Source organism: Rana temporaria, chromosome 4, assembly GCF_905171775.1.
Source record: "Rana temporaria chromosome 4, aRanTem1.1, whole genome shotgun sequence".
NCBI classification, from domain to species: domain Eukaryota; kingdom Metazoa; phylum Chordata; class Amphibia; order Anura; family Ranidae; genus Rana; species Rana temporaria.
The window spans coordinates 224,550,030-224,572,312 of record NC_053492.1 but is presented as its reverse complement, the minus strand read 5'-3'; the positions used below and the strand labels follow the sequence as shown (position 1 = coordinate 224,572,312).

General features: G+C 41.7%; 1 protein-coding gene across 1 annotated transcript in view; it reads right to left on the bottom strand.

Moving 5' to 3' along the window:
- Positions 1–13,045: 13,045 nt before the first annotated feature.
- The window catches only part of LOC120935697 (collagen alpha-1(XIX) chain-like), a 335,822-nt gene continuing 326,584 nt past the window's right edge, over positions 13,046–22,283 (bottom strand). Inside the window, exons 28-29 of the mRNA XM_040347751.1 lie at positions 15,150–15,204; positions 13,046–13,124 (exon numbers count right to left, since the gene is read on the bottom strand). Coding sequence (XP_040203685.1) covers positions 13,117–13,124; positions 15,150–15,204 — 63 coding nt within the window. The 3' untranslated portion in view covers positions 13,046–13,116. The remainder of the gene's footprint in view (positions 13,125–15,149; positions 15,205–22,283) is intronic.

The window sequence follows — 22,283 nt, the reverse complement described above, 5'->3', positions numbered from 1 at the left end:
ACACGGGAACTCTCACCAGACCCGTTTTGCCAAAGGGAAGGGCAGGCTGTTGGTGGGATCGAGGAGGCCGGAGATCCTCCACCATTCCCTGCCATGGCTGGGGAACCGGAGGACTTAGAAGCTAGCACCCAGCCTGAGGGTAACGAACAGGAAACCTCGCCTGACCCTGACATGGAGAGTAGCCAAAATGTGGTACCCGACTTGGAGGTCAGGAGGGAGGATTTCTGTACCGAGCAGCTGCGAGAGCCCACCCTCATGAATGCCAGGGAAAATGTTAAGGTGTTGGATGGGGAACCGGTGGATCCTAATTGGGTGGTGTCCTTTCCCTACATGGCAATTAAAAACAATTTGTTATATCGGGTGATAAAACATGGAGAGGAAGAGGTAGAACAGCTACTGGTTCCCAAACCCTTTCGCAGGGTGGTGCTAGACCTGGCTCATGGTCACGTAATGGGGGGACATCTCGGGGTCGAAAAAACCAGGGAGAGAATCACCCAAAGATTCTTCTGGCCCGGTTTGCATGCAGAGGTCAAGGAGTACTGTGAATCGTGCCCCGAGTGCCAAATGTCAGCACCATCGCCCCATTTTCGCAGCCCCCTTGTTCCTCTACCAATAATTGAGGTCCCCTTTGAAAGGATTGGCATGGACCTGGTGGGGCCGGTCGTGAAATCTGCCCGAGGTCACCAGCATATTCTGGTGATCCTGGACTATGCGACTCGCTATCCTGAGGCCATACCCTTGCGTAACACCTCCGCCAAGGTTATTGCCAAGGAATTAGTCCAGGTGTTTAGTCGAGTGGGGATCCCAAAAGAGATCTTGACCGATCAAGGCACCCCTTTTATGTCAAGGGTTACCAAGGAATTGTGTAGATTGTACAAAATCTCCCATCTCCGTACTTCTGTCTACCACCCCCAGACAGATGGTCTGGTCGAAAGGTTTAATAAAACATTGAAGAGTATGTTGAAAAAGGTGGTCGACAAGGATGGGAGAGACTGGGATTTTTTGCTACCATATCTCATGTTTGCCATACGAGAGGTTCCACAGGCCTCCACAGGCTATTCCCCCTTTGAGCTCTTGTATGGTAGGCATCCCAGGGGCCTGCTAGATATTGCTAAAGAAACGTGGGAAGGAGAGGTCAGTCCATATAGGAGCATCATAGAGCATGTCTCCTTGATGCAGGACCGAATCGCAGCCGTTCTGCCCCTAGTACGGGAACATATGGAGCGAGCCCAGGAGGCCCAAAGGAGGGTCTATAACCGGGGTGCCAAGGTCCGTACTTTCAACCCGGGGGACAGAGTGTTGGTACTGGTTCCCACGGTAGAAAGCAAGTTTTTAGCCAAGTGGCAGGGTCCCTTTGAGGTTGTCCAAAGGGTGGGGGAGGTAAACTACAAAGTCTACCAGCCAGGGAAAAGGAAACCACACCAAATTTACCATGTAAATCTCTTAAAGCCCTGGAAGGACCGAGAGACTTTACTGGCCACGTCCCCACTTCCAACAGACCGGATACCCGTGATACCTGACGTTCCCATCACGGATTCCCTGTCCGTAGCACAGCAAAGTGACGTTAGGGCATTCGTGCAGAAAAAGAGAGACTTTCTCCCCCTTACCCGGACTGACCAACACGATCCAACATGACATAGTGACGGAACCAGGGGTTCGGGTAAATGTAAAACCATATAGAATTCCAGAGGCCCGGCGAGAGGCAGTTGCGGAAGAAATAAAAAATATGTTAGAGTTGGATGTGATCGAGGAGTCTCACAGTGAGTGGTCAAGTCCCATAGTGCTGGTCCCAAAACCTGATGGCAGTATTAGGTTTTGTAATGATTTTAGAAAACTTAACAGTGTGTCCAAATTTGACGCCTACCCGATGCCCCGGGTCGACGAACTTGTGGACAGGTTGGGACAGGCTCGCTACATAACGACCCTAGACCTAACGAAAGGTTATTGGCAGATACCGCTTACTGAATTGGCCAAGGAGAAGACTGCCTTTTCCACTCCTGAGGGCTCGTTTCAGTATAAGCGGATGCCGTTTGGTCTGCACGGAGCCCCTGCATCATTCCAGCGAATGATGGACAAAATTTTGAGACCACATCGCTCGTATGCAGCGGCGTACTTGGACGATGTGGTCATCCACAGCCCAGATTGGGAATCGCACCTGCTCCGTGTACAAGCGGTCGTAGATTCCCTTAGGGAAGCACGTCTCACGGCCAATCCAAAGAAATGTGCCATAGGCCTGGAGGAGGCCAAATACCTTGGGTACATTATTGGCCGGGGGATGGTCAAGCCGCAGACCAATAAGATTGAGGCAATTCAAAAATGGCCCCAACCAGTCAATAAAAAACAAGTGAGGGCCTTCCTGGGCATTACGGGGTATTACAGGCGTTTTATACCCAATTTTGCCACCATTGCCGCCCCCTTGACCGATCTAACGAAGGGTAGGGGGTCGGTCATGGTCAAATGGAACCCCGAAGCCGAGGGGGCATTTCAGAAGTTAAAACAGGCTCTTTGTATGGTACCCGTACTAGTAACCCCGGATTTTAGCCAGGAGTTTGTTATACAGACGGATGCCTCTGAGGTGGGACTAGGGGCCGTACTGTCACAGATCAGGGATGGTGAGGAGCACCCAGTGGTATACCTGAGCAGGAAGCTGAACAAGCACGAGAAAAATTATGCCATCGTAGAAAAGGAGTGTCTCGCCATTAAGTGGGCCTTAGACTCCCTGAGGTATTACCTACTGGGGAGGTCATTTAAGCTGGTCACAGACCATGCTCCCCTGAAGTGGATGTGTGACAACAGGGAGAAAAATGCTCGTGTGACAAGGTGGTTCCTGGCTCTACAGCCTTTTAAATTTGCGGTGGAGCACAGGCCAGGGAAGCTCCAAAATAATGCAGATGCCCTCTCCCGTGTGCACTGTATGGTTGGGTCAAGTGCTCAGCCGCAGGGGCTTGAGCAGAGGGGGAGGATATGTGACAGTATGCGAGGTGCGATACATGATCATAGGTACATTTCACCTCGCATACGTTCCATTATGAGAGACTGAACCGGAATCCATTCCGGGTTTCACAGCCTCTGGGCCTGGCTAGGATTCCGGTCCGGATGTTTGGGTCCACTGGAGTCCACAATCAGCTGGACTTTAAATGTCCAGGAAGAGAGCACAACAGGGCTCTGGCTTGAAACTCAGGAAGGGACCTGAGTGAGGGGAGCGCTGAGTGCTGGATTGAAAAGGTTTGCTTTACTGCATGTTTTGTGGGTGTCAGGGACTAGCCCCACACTGTATAGAGAGGAGATCCTGTTTGTTTAGTTTAGCGCCGAACGGCAAGGATTTAATTTACTGTTTTGTTTATTTTAATCTGCAAACCGTTTATAAATAAAATCTGGCATCCGCCAGACTTAAAAGAAAGTGCCTGCTTACAGACTGTGATTTCAGAAAAGGTGATCCCCACGAGCTAATCCCTCACAATATATATATATATATATATATATATATATATATATATATATTGTACAGGACGCCAGGGTTGGGTCCTGGATGGATGCTATGTTGCGCCCATTTTTGGAATGTGGTCCCTTTAAGGCAGTGGGGTAGGGTTCAGGAGGTCACCCAGAGGGGGTGAGAAATTCCGGCAAATTAAAAATGTAATCCAGAGAGGACGGGCTTACAGTCCTCTCTGTCCTTCTTAATGTCATTTGGGGCCCGGAATTTCGGAAGCTCTAAAGTGACGTTCTGGAGGGAAAGAGCCTCCTCTCCTGACCCCTGGCTTTCAAGCACACAGGGGGTTAAGAACTTCCAGGAAGTCAGCTTAAAGGACAGGAAGTGCTGATAGAGGGTGTGGAGGAGTATGGGAGTGGACCTGTCTGCAGAAGCTGTGCACTGCTGCAAGTTCTGCCTAAACCGTATGTGCCTTTGTTTTGCTTTATCTGCTGTGCTGAAGGAAAACAGACTTTTTCGTTTATGCTGGAGACAAGCAGGACTTTTTATTTGATGTTTTTCCCTGTGTGCTGAAGAAAGCGTTGTGTTTTCCGTTTGGTCACAAATAAAAACCCTTTTCGCACTTAATCTCGCAGAGCTAAAGAACCCCCAAAGTTCACAATATATATACACATATATACACACACACACACACACACACACACACACACAGGATTCACACAACTTTCACCCAGGCTGTCGATGGGCTTCAGTCTGGAAATCAGGCCAATATTGGACAATTTTCTGGTTTAAAAACATAACATACTCTTTGTGAAACCTGCTCTTAGGCAGGACTTTTACAGGTAAAAGTTTAAAATAGCTCTGACATTCACTTTCCAGGCAGTAGCAGCCTTGTAACATGGAGAAGGAAAAGGCTGTACATAAGAATCCACAAGTACTTCTTAAATGGCAATAGAGAAACTGTATATTTAAATATTATAGCTAAAACAATCTTATACAAGTTCTCAGAAACTACTTCAAATGGTCTCAGTTCGCTTACATTCTCCATTTTTCTTTAGAGCTGAATAATGTGTCGATTTTACATTTCAGGAATGTCAAGTAGAACTATGGTCATATAAAACTAGCCTTATTCAGTGCTTATTGTCTCCAGTACAATGCCTGGCACAAACTTGCTTGATTGCTGTGTTGAATACATTTCTGTCATTATCCAACAGCACTGTAGAAGGATAAGGTGTTGGTCCCAGATATTTTTTCTTGTCCTTTACTGAACTATTATAACTGAAAAATATAGGTTATGTTCATAAAGAAAATCTGAATATTAGACCACCTTGAATGAAAATGTTACTTCATTAAACCTGATATTGCCATGTAAATAATATTGAAAATAATGTATCTACTACATTTAGCATACACTTTACCTTAAGTATTCTTAAAGGGCGTTTGTCAGATGGTAACGGTGAAAGATGTTTAAAATCGTATTTAACTCAGTGATTTAAATCCAGCTGATCACTCAGCCCATTTAACACTCTGTGGCTGATTTAGAATAAACAAAGCACCAAACCCTAGAACACTTGCCCATAACAGTCAGATTTAATGTTTTAGATGAAACAAGCTATCCAACTGGTTGCTATTGGCAATTGTTTTCTTGTTTTAGATTTTGCAAATCTACCCCTGTTCACTTGATATTCTTTCCTATTACAACTTATAAATAAATCTTGTGGCTTTATAAGAACTTTGTAAAGAATAATAGAGCAGGGAAATACTGAATGCAGGTATTTCAAGCCATCAGACATTGTAAGTGCAGTAATATTTTGTTTATTTATAAAATTTTAACCATATTGTAACCCTTATCAAAGCAATGAAAAGTAAGAAAAAATAGTGGCGCTAAATAAATAAACACAATTTAGCATGAATGCTTATTCAACATTACTGTGAACAAATATGTGAAAATCAACATAATATCACCCAGTGACAAGTGTAAAACCTAATGTATGTACAAAAAAGTCCATAAAATAATCCAGTGAATTTTTGTTCAATGTAGTATCCTCCCATTTCATCCACCAGACCAGTGTGCAAGTGACTCCACTCCCTTCTGGAAACGCATTTACCAGATTCCAACGCCTAACACTCTCGCTAAGGCGATTTTAAAGCACACAGAAAGGGTTAACCGTATAGCCAATATCCAACCGTGTATTTAAGGGGTCTCTCCACATGTAAATGAATAAAGGTGTTCCAATAGTGTGATAACCTATAAACCAGTTTAATAAAACCACTTAAAATCTTCAACCTTTACACTCACATTTCAAACTTTCAAAGCCAGCAAAAATTTATATCACAGCAAGTCTTCAAATAAATAGCACAGTGGTGAACTGCAGTCACGGCGTACCCGAGGTATGCAGGCGTTATCTCACTCTCACCCACTCCACGGTGTTGGATCACAGCCAATCATCATCACTGACGTGTGACGCAGGAGGCCAAACCAGGCAGTTGAGATCCGATACTGTGGCGCATGCCTCACCTGGAGACTGGTAAGCCACCAAGAGGAGGTCTGCCCCGATGCCTCTTGTCCTCGCCTGGGCTAAGAGGGAGGAGAAATCGGGTCACCTCTTAACCAGAGAATAGGAGGGATGTCCGTGGCCACATGCCCGACCTCCTCCACCAACCCATTAGTAAGGGCACACTCACCCCCGCAGCCCAGTGGTTCCTTCAGGCACAATGCCTCCTCCGGATAAAGGAAACACAAAGACTGACCAGGACCTGAGGGACCACCTTAAGAAGAGAAATTGGGTGTTTCCTGACTGTTGGGTAAAGTTCCATCTCTCAAGGGTGGATCTGGAAGACAACTTGCAGTAAAATCCTTTTTTTTGACAATCATTAGGGGACGGGGTCAGATGGATTTTGAAACTAATGGGTTATACTGAAGAAATTTATACTGGCAAATAAAAGCTGTTAATCATGCAGTACAACACTTTCCAGTCCAATCATTCTTCCCATTATCCCTTCATGAACGTCAAGTAAAGGATTATATGGTAAGTAAAAATTAAATAAAAAATCCTGTTTTCTTAATCGTTTATTAACAACAACTTGGACATCTCAAATCAGTCCAACAGCAAACAAGAGAAAAAGACTGGGGGGGGGGGGTTGCTGCTTAAAGAGCTTCCAGAACATTATTACTTCAAAAACTGGCATCAGTGGATGCCTTCACATCCTGGTAAAAAACAAACAAACATGCAAACATATGTTCAGGTGGCAGTCTTGTGAATCATAGAAACAGATGCCTGATGCTGAAAAGCCCATGAGCTACTTAATAATCTATGTAAGATTGGGGTTATTTGGCTCCAGCGATAGATGCGTTTTCCAGTGAGTACTCCAATCCAGAACTGAGTTTTTAAGGGCCTGGTAGCCCACTTTTAGTTAAAAAATAAAAAAGTTCACAAATACAATAGTAGACCTTGCAGGGGGTTCCACCATTCCTGTATCTTGCAAAACTCAACAGTTTAGCCTCCTGGCTTTCACACACTTGCCATCCGGCTGTTTCAGGCCTTTAGCTTAGGCCCAAGTTCTGCTCCTCAGAACTACCCATTTCCCAATGGTAAGCACACACCTAGCTTCTTCTGTCAGCGTCTTGCTGCGCAATTTCTGTCCCTCAGAACAGTTTCCTGGAGTCAAGCTCAATCCTCGATTTCTCCAGTCCTTAATGACATCTGCCTCCTGCAAATATGCATCCACTCTCTGACTTCTCTCAGAGAGATTTGGGAGTCACCTGACTCCCAGCACAGACCTCCTGTCTGTGGGGTGGGGCCCTGAGCCATGTCAGATCAGAACTATATAGCTGGACACACAGCTGTGCAATTAGTGTGTCTTTTCCTCCAGAATTTGGTGTAAACCAACAATTTCTCACACAGCACAGAGTCCCACCCTTACATCTAATAGAGTGTGCCTTGACAGTAAAATATGGAACCTTATTCACAAGCCTATAGACTTGATTGATAAGCTGCCTAAAACACCAAGAAATTATGGAATGAGAGTCCCTTATGAGGACTAACAGGAATAAAGAATACAGTGTAATTTCACCTGAAGAAAAATGTGATTGAGCCATAAACTCTAATGCTGCGTACACACAATTGGAAATTCCGACCGTGTTTAGGCTCCATTTGACATTTTCTGTCGGAATTAAGGCAGCAAAATTTAAGAGCTGGTTCTCAAATTTTCAGACGGGAAAGGTTCGCATTGGAAATTCCGATCGTCTGTATGCAATTCCGACGCACAAAAATCCTACGTATGCTCAGAATCATTGAACTTAATTTTTTCTTGGCTCATCGAAGTGTTTGTATGTCACTGCGTTCTTGACGTTCAGAATTTCCGACAACATTTGTGTGACCGTGTGTATTCAGCACAAGTTTGAGCCAACATTCGTCAGAAAAAAATCCACGTTTTTCTTGTCGGAAATTCCGATCGTGTGTATGCGGCATAACAGTTCGTACCACATCCAAACAATGGAGGGAAATCTCCTTATAATGTCCTGGAGTAGGACAAAGACAATAAATACAACATCCTGGTTAGTGTAAAGGGAAAAAATGCCCGGCCTCAAGACAAACTTTTTCATGTGTAGAACAAGAAAAGGGGTTTCCGACAAGAAAGGGCAGCAACTCAGAAACTCGCCTAGCAGAGGTGATGGTAATGAGGAACATCACCTTGTGGAGCTAGTGTAAAGTATCTCTGATGTGGAGTTTGTGTTACACAAACTTATTTGTGTTAGAGATATATCTCTGATAAGCTCAGAGTACAAGAACCTAGATATGCTCAGAGAAAGTCTCTTTAGAGCTGATAGTCAAGGCAGTCTTAATAGCATCATGGGCCCCTGGGCCAAGTAATGCTCTGGGGCCCCCTACAATGATTGACAGTGCAGTAAACAGACATCAAGTAGGGAGGAGGCCAGATTTGCTTCCCCTGTGCATCTATCACTCTCAGTGCCATCATGGTGCCCCAAATTTCGGGGCAGCGTGGGCTCAAGGACAAGCTGCTTTAGGAAAAAGTGCAGGGCCCCCCATGCAACTGGGGCCCCTGGGCAGTGCCCAGGTGTGGCCCTCTCATTAAGACAGCCCTGTTGATAGTCCCACTAGTACATCCACCTGTGATCCTGTGGGATCTCAATCTAGCACTATGTGAGCTACCCCTGTATAAAGGCTCTTGATGAGGTAAGGGAGGCAGCCATGCTGTTAAAACCCAGTGGCTATAAAGCAGAGGGATAAACCAGTGCTTGGTCAAAAGATCCTGCAGATCTGGAAAAGCCCATGGAGAGTTTTCTAGAAACCTACATGGTCCCAAGTACCACATCAAGCTGGGCCGGTTTGCTGTAAAAGGTATCATTTGAATTCCCTCATATTCCATCCTGTTGAGTAGACAAAAAGGTTGACTGATCCCACTGTGTAGTCACAACATCCATTGCCATGGCTAGAGGATCTCTGTATCTGGAGAGACATTTGTTTAGCTTATTTGTGGAATATCTATGCCAAGTAGTTCATGTCTTGCATTTCCTACCTGGAAAAGAGGTCTTAAAAACAACTCTGGGTTAACAGACAATTGAATACAGAACTTGGTGACTGAGGAAGTCCACATGCCAATTTTTCATGCCTGGAATAGCCCTTTGAGAACAGCAGAGCAAGCACTTGGTCAATACTAGAAGTGCAGTTGGCAAGCCAAAGGAAATAGCAAACAAATTGTAATGGTTTGTGTCCATGGGAAAATGCAGGTAGTGTTGATGCACTGAAAAAAATTACATTAGTGACACCAGTCTCTGCCCATCAGGGGACACCAGTCCTCTGCCCATCAGAGACACCAGTCTCTGCCCATCAGAAGACACCAGTCCTCTGCCCATCAGAGACACCAGTCTCTGCCCATCAGAGACACCAGTCTCTGCCCATCAGAGACACCAGTCTCTGCCCATCAGAGACACCAGTCTCTGCCCATCAGAGACACCAGTCTCTGCCCATCAGAGACACCAGTCTCTGCCCATCAGAGACACCAGTCTCTGCCCATCAGAGACACCAGTCTCTGCCCATCAGAGACACCAGTCTCTGCCCATCAGAGACACCAGTCTAAGCAGATCAGAGACACCAGTCTAAGCAGATCAGTGAGGCCAATCTGTGCCCAGTGATGCCAATCAGTCCTGCCTTTCGGTGCCCATCGGTGCCACCTATCATTGCCCAGAAGTGCCCATCAGTGCCATCTATCAGTGCCCAGTGCCACCTATCAGTGCTGCATTTTAGTGCCACCTCATCAGTGCCACCCCATCAGTGTCCTTCACTGTAGCCTCATCAGCGCACATCAGTCAAGGAGAAAAATTACGTATTTAAAAAAAAATCAGATGTGAACCAAGAAAATGTTATTTTTTTCAAAATGTTGGGTCCTTTTTCATTTTGTTTAGCAAAAAATACCACCAAAAGAAAGCTCTATTTTTGTGTGAAGAAAATAAAAAATTAAATTTGGGTAAAATTTTGCATAACTGCGCAATTGTCATTCAAAGTGCGACAAAGCTGAAAGCTCAAAAATTGGCCTGGGCAGGAAGGGGGTGAAAGTGCCTGGTATTGAAGTGGTTAATGATGCTTAACAAAAATGAAAAATTATTTTAAATATGGTGCCTGGTTCCCTTAGTAAATTGCATTTGCTGCAGTAAATTGCATTTTTAAACAAAATAAATAGAATGAAATTACATTTAAATTGCTGGCAATACAATACCATTTCTGGCAATAGAAAACTGTTTAAAAAACAGCTTGGGGTCCCCTCCAAAATCCATACCAGACCCTTATCCAAGCAAGCAGCCTGGCAGGAAAGGGGGAACGAGTAAGCCCCCCCTGAACCTTACCAGGCCACATGCCCTCAACATGGGAGGAAGGGTGCTCTGTCCCTCCCCCACCCCAAAGTGCCTTGTCCCCATGTTGATGGATCCCCATGGATCTGCGGGCAGGGGGTTTATCGGAATCTGGAAACCCCCTGGCCCGCTCCTAACAACCAGCTATTTACTGTGCCTTGATTGGGCAAAGCTTTAAATGCACTGTGCAGTACATTGCAGGGTGTTTGGTGGGGTGAACACCCACTGAACGCCGTGCAAATTTGGGTGTTTACTGAATAGGCGAACAGGCGATATTTGGGTCAAACTTTTGCTTTCCCCCAAAGTCTACCTTAGAAATAGGAGAATTTCAAGAAGGAGGCTTACGTTTCTTTTGCTGGATAACAATAATAACATTGTCTGTGGAGGCACCAAAGACATTCTCCATCAAAAGGCATATGCAATAAAAAAAATTTAACACGTTTAGAGCTCATTCAGACTTTCAATTTAGTCTGTTCTCTGCTGGCAGATGAGTGTGCATCCACCTTGGAGCCTCACGCAGGCAGTCCACAGAAGTGGATGCACATGCAGTGGCTGCATGGACACAATCGCAGGTCAAGGTTTGACATGTGGGCAGGATGCATAGATCTGCATGCTCTACCTGTGCTAAATCGCCTGTCTGAATCAGCCCTTATTCTACAGACCAACCTTTTAGTCAAAGAATCCTCTGCATGTGTACAAACGCAAGCCCATTAATACAGTAGTGTAGGGAAACAGGCAAGGATTCTAACTGGTTTTAAACCAAGACATCAGTTAATATTGACCTTCTTTCTAATAGACAGGACAGCAATGGCAAGGCAAGGTTTGTCAGGGAGAACAAGGGCACGGGCAGGGTTTTTACTTTCCTGTCTATCGAATACCTAATCACCAAAATATCCTCAACAGGAACAGTCAGTATTTTGTTTATGCAACGGATGTAAGGATCCAAAATGGGGACAGACAACCTCTTAGCACTTTTTCAACAGAAGTCCCAACTCAAAATTTTGAGAGCCTTCACTGTGGATGCGCATGCATTACAATGGATAGGCAGAGGGTAGATGAACCTGGAGGGAGCCCACCGCTCTTGAAATGCATCCCCCTTCCATGTGCTTTGTGCAAAGGCCAGTTATGGGTGGGAGCAGTGACCATTTGTTTGTACTGCTGGAATACCGGTAAGGAGATGCACTGGAACTGGAACCTTTACTGCCATTGTGCTATATGCTGGGTACCAAGTGTGCCTCTGTGTCTTAAAGTAGGGGTAGGTTCCCTCCATGCTCACCTGCCCACTGCTTATCCATTATAATTTATGTGCTTCCACTGTGGAGGCTCTCAAAATTTATATTAAGGACTGCAGAGAATATTGGGGTGCCATGAAGCGGCTCTGCAGGTTACACATGTATTTGAAAATGTATGCAAACGAAACCCTGTTTTTAATGCATACTGTTAAACAGGATCATTTGGTTGGTTACAGACTGGTTGGTAAGTTGAGCTGGTAATTTTCTGGAGTTTTGTTTGAAATGTGTCGCCCTTCAATGTGCTCCTTGCTGCAAAGGCCAGTTTATAGGTGGGAGCCATTTGTTTGCAGCACTAAGGAGGACTGATTGCTTGTAAAGAACTGGTGGTTAATTCAACTCATGCTGGAAGTAGAAAAGTCAGAGAAGTGCACACTAAGAAATAACTGGTGGCACTAGGATCCTAGTGTAAAACCATTAGGAAGCAACAGGAGATCAAATAGTACATGTCATAGTCCAGGTGACACAATGAAAGTGTGGTGTCTGTATCAGTTCCCTGAAATGCTTGAGTCACAAAAAATTATGCAGCTTAAATCTCCAAGTGTTAACCCCTGAGGGAATGAAACAGATACACCGTATACATGGTAGGCTCCCAAATAATAGTACTTTTTTTCAGTGATGGTCTAAAGAGCTTGGCACAGCAACAGTCACAGCATTAAACTGGAGAGTAAACATACAGGGACCCATTGAAACAGGTCAGATTCCAGGTAGTCTTTTCCTCTTCAGGCAGGGTCAGATCTAGCCTGTCCGATGTGGTAGTAAAAAGTAGTAAAAAATGGCCATGACATGTAATGACATCCCGGGGTGGGTAGAACACAAAACAGCGTTCTTGATTTGATTTCATGCCTTTTTTGTTTTTTTAACAATGTAAGTGCAATTTTAATGGTTTCTCAATACAAGTTAAATATACTACACTATGAGAGATTCCTTTCCATCTCCCCCATGCAAATTAGGCATATTTAGTATCTTTTAAAGGCACAGGATGTCTTTATTTAGCCAGCGGCTTAGGACTTTAATAGTGGACCGAGTACAAGTTTGACCTTCTTTGAGAAGAGAGGTCATATATTTCTGGTGAGCGGAGTGTGTTTCTATCTGGAAGAAGAGGAAGGGCCCTGTTTGTCTTTTGGGTGTCACTTCTATTACAAGACACGACTCTCAGAATTTTATCACTTTATATTGATTTGCAGCAAGCACTTTGTTCAACCTGTTCATAAAAAGTCTCAACAAAGGAAAATTACTCAATTCCGCCATCTGTATGTTCAGAGGAAATTTTTCCAACAGGCTGGACATACACAAGTCAATAGATTGACTTGTGTACAGCCAGCCTGCCCATACGTGGATTGAAATTTGCCCGGTCCCTGCAGAGCATGTTTATGAGGGGGTCACAAAAAACAATAATTTTTCATTTACTTTGTATGACAGGTATAGAATTCTCTAAATGAAACTCTCATATCTATAGTGTATTTAAAACCTGAACTTACTGTACTTACAGGTGGTCCTGGAGGTCCAGGTTTCCCTGGTGACCTTCATTGCCCTAGGAAAAAAAAAAGAATGCACAGATTTGTTTTACGAGTTTTATTTTACTTGTTACTATACATTGTTACAATGTAAAAAGAAAACAATTACGATTACAAACCACGTTCTTATAAAGAAACATTTTAAGTAATTTCTCATGTTTGGAAAAAAATCCTGTGTTTATCAGTACTAATATTGTGGACTGGGATTTCCCTGTTTTTCTTAGTTAATTAAAAGTAAGTGTGTCTATCCTCACTATCTATAACAGGCGAAAGTCAAGGCAATTTAGGCAGTTCCCCAAAAAATCTCATATAAACATGTTAAAGCGATACTAAAGTTTCACTTTTTTTTGTTTTTAAATAACATGTCATACTTACCTCCACTGTGCAGTTCATTTTGCACAGAGTGGCCCTGAGCCTCATCTTCTGGGGTCCCTCGGTGACTCTCACGGCTCCTCCCTGAAACAGATAACCCCCTAGGAGAAGCGCTCTCCCGGGGGGGTTACCTTGTGGGCATGCTCTCATGTCCAGCATTCGGCGTCCATAGCCGCTGAATGCAGGACTCGGCCCCGCCCCCACGTCATTGGATTTGGTTGACAGCAGCAGGAGCCAATGGCTGCACTGCTATCAAACTATCCAATCAAGAGCCGAGAACCCCGGGCAGAGAGATGGCGCATCCTCAGCGTGGGTCATTCCAGGGTTCAGGTAAGTAAAATGGGGGGGGGGGGCTGGGGGGCCAGTAACTGACAGAAGTTTGGATGCATATAGGATGCATTAAGGTGAAAAAACAGGAGGGATGGTACAACCCCTTTAATGTAATTCTTACAGTTGTTGTCAATCTTTATAAACATGCAGCTTTCATTCAAAGAATTTATTGTAAACTTGCCTTGTTATGAAACTCACTGGGGGTTACATCTGTCTCCAAAGTTTGCTCCTTCTAGGTCACTCTGTCGCATACACCACTGGTGGCACTAGAGACCACAACTGACTGTGCCCACACATGTTGGTGTTGATTTACTGAAGGCAAATAGGCTGCTCACTGCGCAAATTAATTTGCACACTTTTGCTGAAAATTCACTTTGCAAAGAATACCCAATCACATAAATAGGAAAATAAATATTATTTCTGCTTGTACATGATTGGATGATGGAACTCAACAAGGTTTAACCTCTGCTAACGTGGTTCCACCACACTATACACCCTGATGCATTTCACCATGCCCAACCGGGGCTTAGTCATAGGGTCTAACTATTTGCTTGGGCGGGTTCGGAGTAGCAGGGATCCTTTATTCTTTACATAAACTAACCCACTTTAGCCTTTATTGTGTAAACTGTCAGCTATTCACTTTTATGTAAATGAAAGAATAGTTTAACAAGTATCCTGAAAAAGCAATAGGAACCTAAACTGGTGCTTTTTATCGGTATGCACGGGTCAAAAATCAGTCAGGTTTAGCAGGAACCAGTCAATTTTTGGCCTGTGTATACAGCTGTCAGTAAAACAGAAGCCAGTCAAATGATCAGGCTCTGTCAAATGGGTATGATAGAAAGCCAACATTTGATCAATGCTTGCAGCCTCAGAATACAAGTCTCATTGGGAGAGATGACTGGCAGGGTTGCCAACCTTCAGTAAATTTACAGTTTGTAAAAATGTGTGATTTTTTTACAGCCATCTGTAATTAGGGGCTGATAATTTGTTGTGCTGTGTTGACTTTTTAGGTTTTAACCAAGCAAACTACTCGCTATGGGTATTGTCAGTGTTTCCATATTGTGTTTATACTGTTTAAATAGTACATTTTCCACGTTCTGTCAGTAAAAGAATTATGAGGGAGGTTGGCAATGTTATCTCTGTGTCAATGTCACTTGTGCTGCTACAGGATCTAAATTGTATAAAAAAAAATGGAATAAAACAACGCAAACTAAAAGCATATGGTTAACATTTTGTTTTGGCCAACTTTATATATATTAGTATGACAGACTATTAGATTTTTTTAAACCTTAGGTGTTATGGCTTTTAATGTTTATAGTATTTTTACCAAATGCTTATACCTTTTCTCCTTTTGTGCCTGAAGGTCCATGATGTCCAGGTTCGCCCAAACTGGCCCTGAAAAAAATAAGGTGCATTTGGTTTGTAAACAGTAAAAATCTTCGAACAATTCATTTGCTTTGATAAGTTGTACTTTCGAGGTCAGGCCTAAACTCAATTAAGTCTTCCAAGAAGCATCTTCTCTTTCTGACTGATAAAACAGCTGCATCCTACTGATAAGGAACACAAACTGAAAGGATACAATGTTGCTAGTGGTTGCTTTTTCACCTTGGCAGATCATATGTAAAGACCCTACCTGGTGTATGTTGATACAGTGAGACATTAATTTTTCTGCTCCAATTGACACATGCATATCATTATCACAATAACTTTGCATAAACATCAGAAACTAATTTTAATATGTACAGTGAACTGAAATTATATATATATTTCTCTGCATGCAATCCAGCACACTTTTAAAAGGGCAGTAATATTATTTAGAACTTTTCATACAAGTTTTTCTTTTTACTGCCATGGATACAAATGATTTATAGAATAGATATATTTGATAATTCCATGTCCAAATGTTTTGCAGATCAAACAGAGGAAAAAAAATGGAATCACTCAATTCCGAGGAAAATATTATGGAATCACCATGTACTTTGCAGTTCTAAGACAAACATCTGCATCAGATTACATCCTGAAAAAATGATGTCATCATCAAACATCCTTTCAATTGATGGGATAAGAAAAGTGTCCAACATCTCATGTAAACTTGTGCATTTATTGAAGATTTAATGGCTGTCATTTCCCCCGTAGCTTTACCTGACATGCAACAACATATCATCAATGATTGTTGAAATTTGCATGTTTTCTTCAGGCAGTTGTCTTTATACATTTCATTGGAACGGCACCAAAAAAATGTTTCAGCATCATCACCCTGCCCAATGCAGATTTGTGATTCATCACTGAATATCACTTTCATCCAGTCATCCACAGTCAATGATTGCTTTTCTTTAGCCCACTGTAACCTTTATTTTTTTCTGTTACACCTCTATTCACATCACCCAGGAGCCCCAGCTGTGGCATATTTCTGCCTATATTAAATACACAGTGTCCCTGTAATCTCAAATAAATGGTGGTGCTCGCAATTACATGCTCATGGAGAATTGTGAGTTTGGGAAAATACATCCATGCACATGTAAACGAGAGTAACAACATTTACACATGATTACAGGAGCACAGCTGGGGCGCCTGACCATGTAAACACAGGTGTATTTTATGCTGTATGGCCATACTCCGGTATTTATGTACATATACATGAGCCCTAAAATGAATAAAAACTGCAGAGATGATTTAAACGTGGGGAATCAAGCTTGAGTACATAAATACAAGCCTACTACTCCCAAAGATGTCATGTATTTAACATGAAACCGTTTTTTTGTTAGATTTGTACATCTTGACATTGTCTTCTAAATGTTCACCCCAAAAGTCCTTCAGTGTCTCCCAAAAGAAAGTGCCCATTCTGAAGAAAACACGTAAAACTAGTAACTGCCTAGAAAATGAATGATCTGGATCTACTTAGTTCTAGCAGATGTTGAAGAATTTTATTGTTTCTTGGAGTAAATGTAACCTTCCCATTGGCACCTTTTAAAATGAAGGCCTTGAGGAGAAAACATATCAAGACACAGGCAGCGCCATAGCATTAAAGGAGCTGATTTATCACTGGCCTCTTATTATTTGAATTAAACACATTAAAAAGGAAATTAATTAGCATTTGCTTTAATAAAATAATGTGAACATTGTTCAGAAAAGTGCCAAGTTAATTATCAGCACCCATTGATCATTTGGTTTACATTTGATTTTCATCCACCCTTGAAATAGTAAGGCAGGAGTTTCACACTGAGCTGTTTAAATGCATTTGACACTATGGCCTACAGTTATCAAGGGATGAATTAAAACTAGCTCTACATTACTTTTTTTATTTTTAACGGTAAAGACACCAGAAATATATGGACAGACATAATTATACTGGCCAGCAGTATTGCAAAATCTAAGGTAGTTATAAAGCAACTGAGTTGCTTGGATGCAGATTTGATGTGCATTGACAGCAGTTCATATTAAAATGTTAGGATTTCCTCTGACATGATTTTCTGGGTGTCTATTCAGCATATACATTTTCGATGTAATAAGAATGATGTTACATGCTCAATAGTATTTTTTGCTGTGATAATGCGATTTTGCTGTGGTAATATTTGGGTTTAGATTAGTTTTTTATATACTTTTTTGTTCAAACAAAACTATTATATATATATATATATATATATATATATATATATATATATATATATATATATATATATATATATTTATTTAAATATATCGAGCTCTCTTTTGGTGGTATATATTTGTATTTGCTATATAAAAAGGAAAGTAGACTAACACTTCCCTATCACTTTCAGTTACGAAACATATAAAATAAATGGTCGTTCTTCAATAATTTAGATATATTTAATATATTTAATATATTTAATATTTAAGCATATTCTGTCAGGGAAGGGGGGATGTACTTACACGTGAACAGACAGGAGGGGATATATAAATTATATGGGTGATTAATACTCACATGTACAGGCAGGAGGGGGTATATAGATATATAAATTATATAGGGGTGGGATATTTACACATGACCAAGCAGGATGGGCTGTATATAGATTGTGTTGCAGTAAACATGCTTTTAATTTAGAAAAATGCAAATTGCTTGCTTTAGCAAACTAAACCTCTTTCAATTGTGGTTTACAGCTATATTAAATTGTTACTAAACCCGGGAGCGTGCATTCATTATATCTGGTCTCCCACAGTACACAGAACATGGAAATGCAATTATTTCAGTACCTATAAACTGCTAAATAACTTTTCTTATCAGAAGTATATAGCAGTCTATCAGTGTCTGGTTAAAACTTGTAGGAGGAGTTTTTATTCTCCCCTAACTGTTCTATGAGGCTGCATGACCCCTAACTCTGACAGTTCTGATTGGCCCTGTGATGATCACATGCACTCTACCAAGAAAAAAAAATGTAGTAATACACACCAAACTGAGCATGTGCAGCTTCCCCCCCCCCCCAGGCTCTCTACTATCAGGAGATGGTTTGGGGACTGTGGAAGAAGGGTACGATTAGAGAACAAAGGATAAAATAGCCTTTTTGCACAACGAACATGATTAACCCCTTAAGTTCCACAGTGAGTATAACAAGCATGCTTTATAGCAGGGGGTCAGCAACCCGCCAGCGGCACCTGGCCCGCCACCACTAGACGTCCGGCATGTCAGTACTTAATTCTTAATACTCCACGCTCCTGGAGGTGAAGCAATATATAGTACTCAATCCTGGTATTCATCGCAATATAATAGGCAGCTGCTTTCAATTAAAAGAAGAGTTAATATCAAGTATTATTCTAGCAGCGCTTTATCACTTCATATACATTTTGGGCACCAAACCACTACCTTCATGTGCTTAAAAAGAGTGCATGAACCAGATATCTGTGAAAAAAATCCATAAACTGAGCTTCTTATCCACTTAAATGGTTATAATCACCATAATGTGCATAAAGCGAGACATGCTCATCTCTTATCACTGCACTCACCAAATAATATTGCCTCTCCTTTACAGATTAGCACAACCACAGTGAAGACATCTGCTCCTCACTATGACAGTCTTCACTGCAAACTGTGAATGTGAATGTAGCCCAAAACCAGCTACGACCGTGCTCTCTCATTTTAATAACCCAAAATTCACTGTAACACTGGAATCGTGTGCACCCAATGGTATATTATCCCGAATGACATCGATATTTTGAAGCCTATGGCTCTAAGGTGCTTCAAAAAAACACCCCCGTTGTTGTACTTCAGGTGCCCGGCGTCCTGAAGGGGGCAGTGCACCCCTAATGGATGGGCTGCCACTGCTCAGGTGTAATGACTTATTCAGCAGTGGATTCCAAAAAGAACATTCTCAAATGTGAAGTTTAAGGGCCAGACTTTGGCAATCAGCCACCACTCCACCAGTGGTTACCACTCAAGCAGACTATAGTCTAAACTTGGTTCCAGTAAAATACCTTCTCACTGCCCCTCCTGTCCTTGTTTCTCTTTTTTCCTGTTGCCTGATACACACACACACACCCCCCCCCCCCCCCCCGTGAGCTCCCCTTTCACCAAAGCCCCTCAACAGGGCTCATAAAATACATTTGTAAAAGATAATAATAAATAAATAAAATGTTATAAATAAAATTGTAAAAATAAACAATAAAAACTACTGACACCATCCACTGCCCTGCTGAAATATATACAGTAATGGCTTATGCTGACACATAAAATAAAACACTTATCCACAAAAAGTCATTTAAGCTATGATAGCTCTGTGTGAGATGACAGTCTTTTGGTCTGGGCACCCTTGCAGGGGGAGCCAAAGCCGGACTCCAATACATGTAACAAGAGAAAAACAAAGAGCATGCGCCACTTAGATAAAACTGTACACTTTAATATTAAAATAGTATTAAAGCACTCACATATTAGTTACTGTATGTAGGCATATATGGAAGTCCAAATGACAGTCAGTCCTCAGCCACACGAGCTGAGGACTGACTGTCATTTGGACTTCCATATATGCCTACATGCAGTAACTAATATGTGAGTGCTTTAATACTATTTTAATATTAAAGTGTACAGTTTTATCTAAGTGGCGCCTGCTCTTTGTTTTTCTCTTGTTACACTGCCCTGCTGACACTGTTCACTGCCTTACTGACGGATGTTGTCCACTTTTAAGGTATAATACTTTTACAGTGACATTTGTTTTAGTATATATATATTTTTTAAGTTTTCCTTACTATTTAATTAGACCTTGCTAGTTTATTTATTTAAAAAAATGGTGCTTAATATCTGATCTTTTTCATGTTGTTCATGTAGATCTCCACCTCTCGAAGGTTGCCTAACCCTGTTCTAAGACTAAAAGGCTCACCCTGACTTCACACAAAGGCATGGAGATCTATCAGATCTGCTGTAAGATATCGGACAGGATTTATTGGGTCCATATATTACTCCAGTCATATCCTCTAGATATAGAATTAAAATACTTACATTGTATCTATTATATGCAGTATATGAAATAAGCTATTGGTTTCCACCCGATTGTTCGCCACTGCAGGAACATTTTTTCCATAGGATCTGGAACTGCCCTAAAATAAGGGTCATTGTGCACCGTGCAGAGTGTTTCCAGTACAAAAACATCCACACATATATGCGGCCTCACAGAAGACCCACTTCAGTGAGGCTGCATAAATGTGTACAGGAGGTGGCAATGTACCCATTGCCTTGCTGTTTGTTTGTCTGTCTGCAATCTGCTGTATTATGCCCAATGATACATTAATTTACCTCACTATTGGCATCTTCTACCTTCTCTCTAAAACATGCACTGGCCCACCCCATACTTAGGAGACTAGGCTGTGTAGATGCTTGAAGGTAAATAAGAGCAAAGATGTTTGGGGCCAGCAAGGTCGTTCTATTTCTCTTTTCATTGAGGTCCTCCGATACCTCCAATTCTATAGCTACACCTTTGGTAAGTTAATAAACTCCTATGACCTTGAATACTATCTCTTTATTGATGACACCCAAATTGTCTCTTGTCTCATCAACTCACTCATTCAGTCTCCTCACGCATAACTCATTTACTATCTGAAATATCAGTATGGATGTCACATCGCTTACTAAGAAGTCTTTCCAAAACTGAACTAATAATATGGAAATATATCAACACCTGTCACATTATTATGTGCCTGCTCTCATCTTTAAAGGGGGAGAGCGACTAAGGATACTACCTGGATTGATATTGCATCTTACTGGTATTTCTGGGATAGAGTGTTAAAAAGTATATCCCATTACAATAAAAACAAATTGCTAGCAAATTGGCACATGGGAGTGGTTCAGCCAACTGGCTCATTGATCACTTTTTACATAGTCATGCTAATATAATTATCTGCAATTTTTATGCATCTTGTTAAATATTTGTTATTAATGTTAAAGCTTAAAAGTGATTGTAAAGTCTAATTTTTTAAAATTAAAAATAAGAAACATGTTAAACTTGCCTTCTCTGGTGGTTTTGCACAGAGCAGCCCTGATTCTCTTCTTCTTATGTCACTCTTCGGTGCTCCTGGGCCTCTCCCTCCTGGCGAGTGCCCCCACAGCAAGCAGCTTGCTATGGGGCACCTGAGTCAAGCCACAGCTCCCGGTGTCCATTCAGATACAGAGCCATGACCCGGCCCTGCCATTTCTCTCCTGATTGTATGACTGACTTTTATTGACAGCAGTGGGAGCTAATAAGGAGGGGAGTCGCAGGCAGCCGAGACACTCCTACATCGCTGAATCTAGATGGGGCTCAGGTAAGTATTAGGGGGCTGGGGAGGGCTGCTGCATGCTGAAGGTTTTTTACCTTAATACAGAGAATGCATTAAGATAAAAAGCCTTTTGCCTTTACAATTACTTTAAATTAGCCCAAAGTAATTTATGAAAAATTCTGAGAAGCCTTGAATGTACTTTTAAAATGCTTGTAAAAATATGGTTCAATATCTACCTAAATAATGTCTACCAAGAACCAGTATATGATAGGCTAAAAAAAAATATTGCTAAAATTTTACGTAATAGGTCATATTTATTATATACCTGATATTACATACAAAAGAAACAAGAACACTAGATAATATGTTACCTATAATCCTATGGTCTACTACTTACACATGACAAATACTGTATGTCATAAAAATGCTATTTAAAGGATTACACATATATTCTGAAAATCACCATAAATTCTACTATATAACACTCTTCATTTGTAATGTACCCATGCTACATTTATATTTCATGTAAGTCTAGTTAATATGACTTACAATCTTTCTTACGAACCATGCTAATAAAATACTTTAAAAGCAGTCTATAGCTGTGTAAAATTAAATCTTTAATTAGGAGTACTGAATATAACTGTTGTACCTTGTTTGATTTACAATTGTATGGTGCTGTGGGAAATGTAAGCATTTTATTTACAATACAAGTAAAAACTATAACTCACAGATAAGATTGAATATATCCCAGTTCAGTGTCATATTACATCACACTA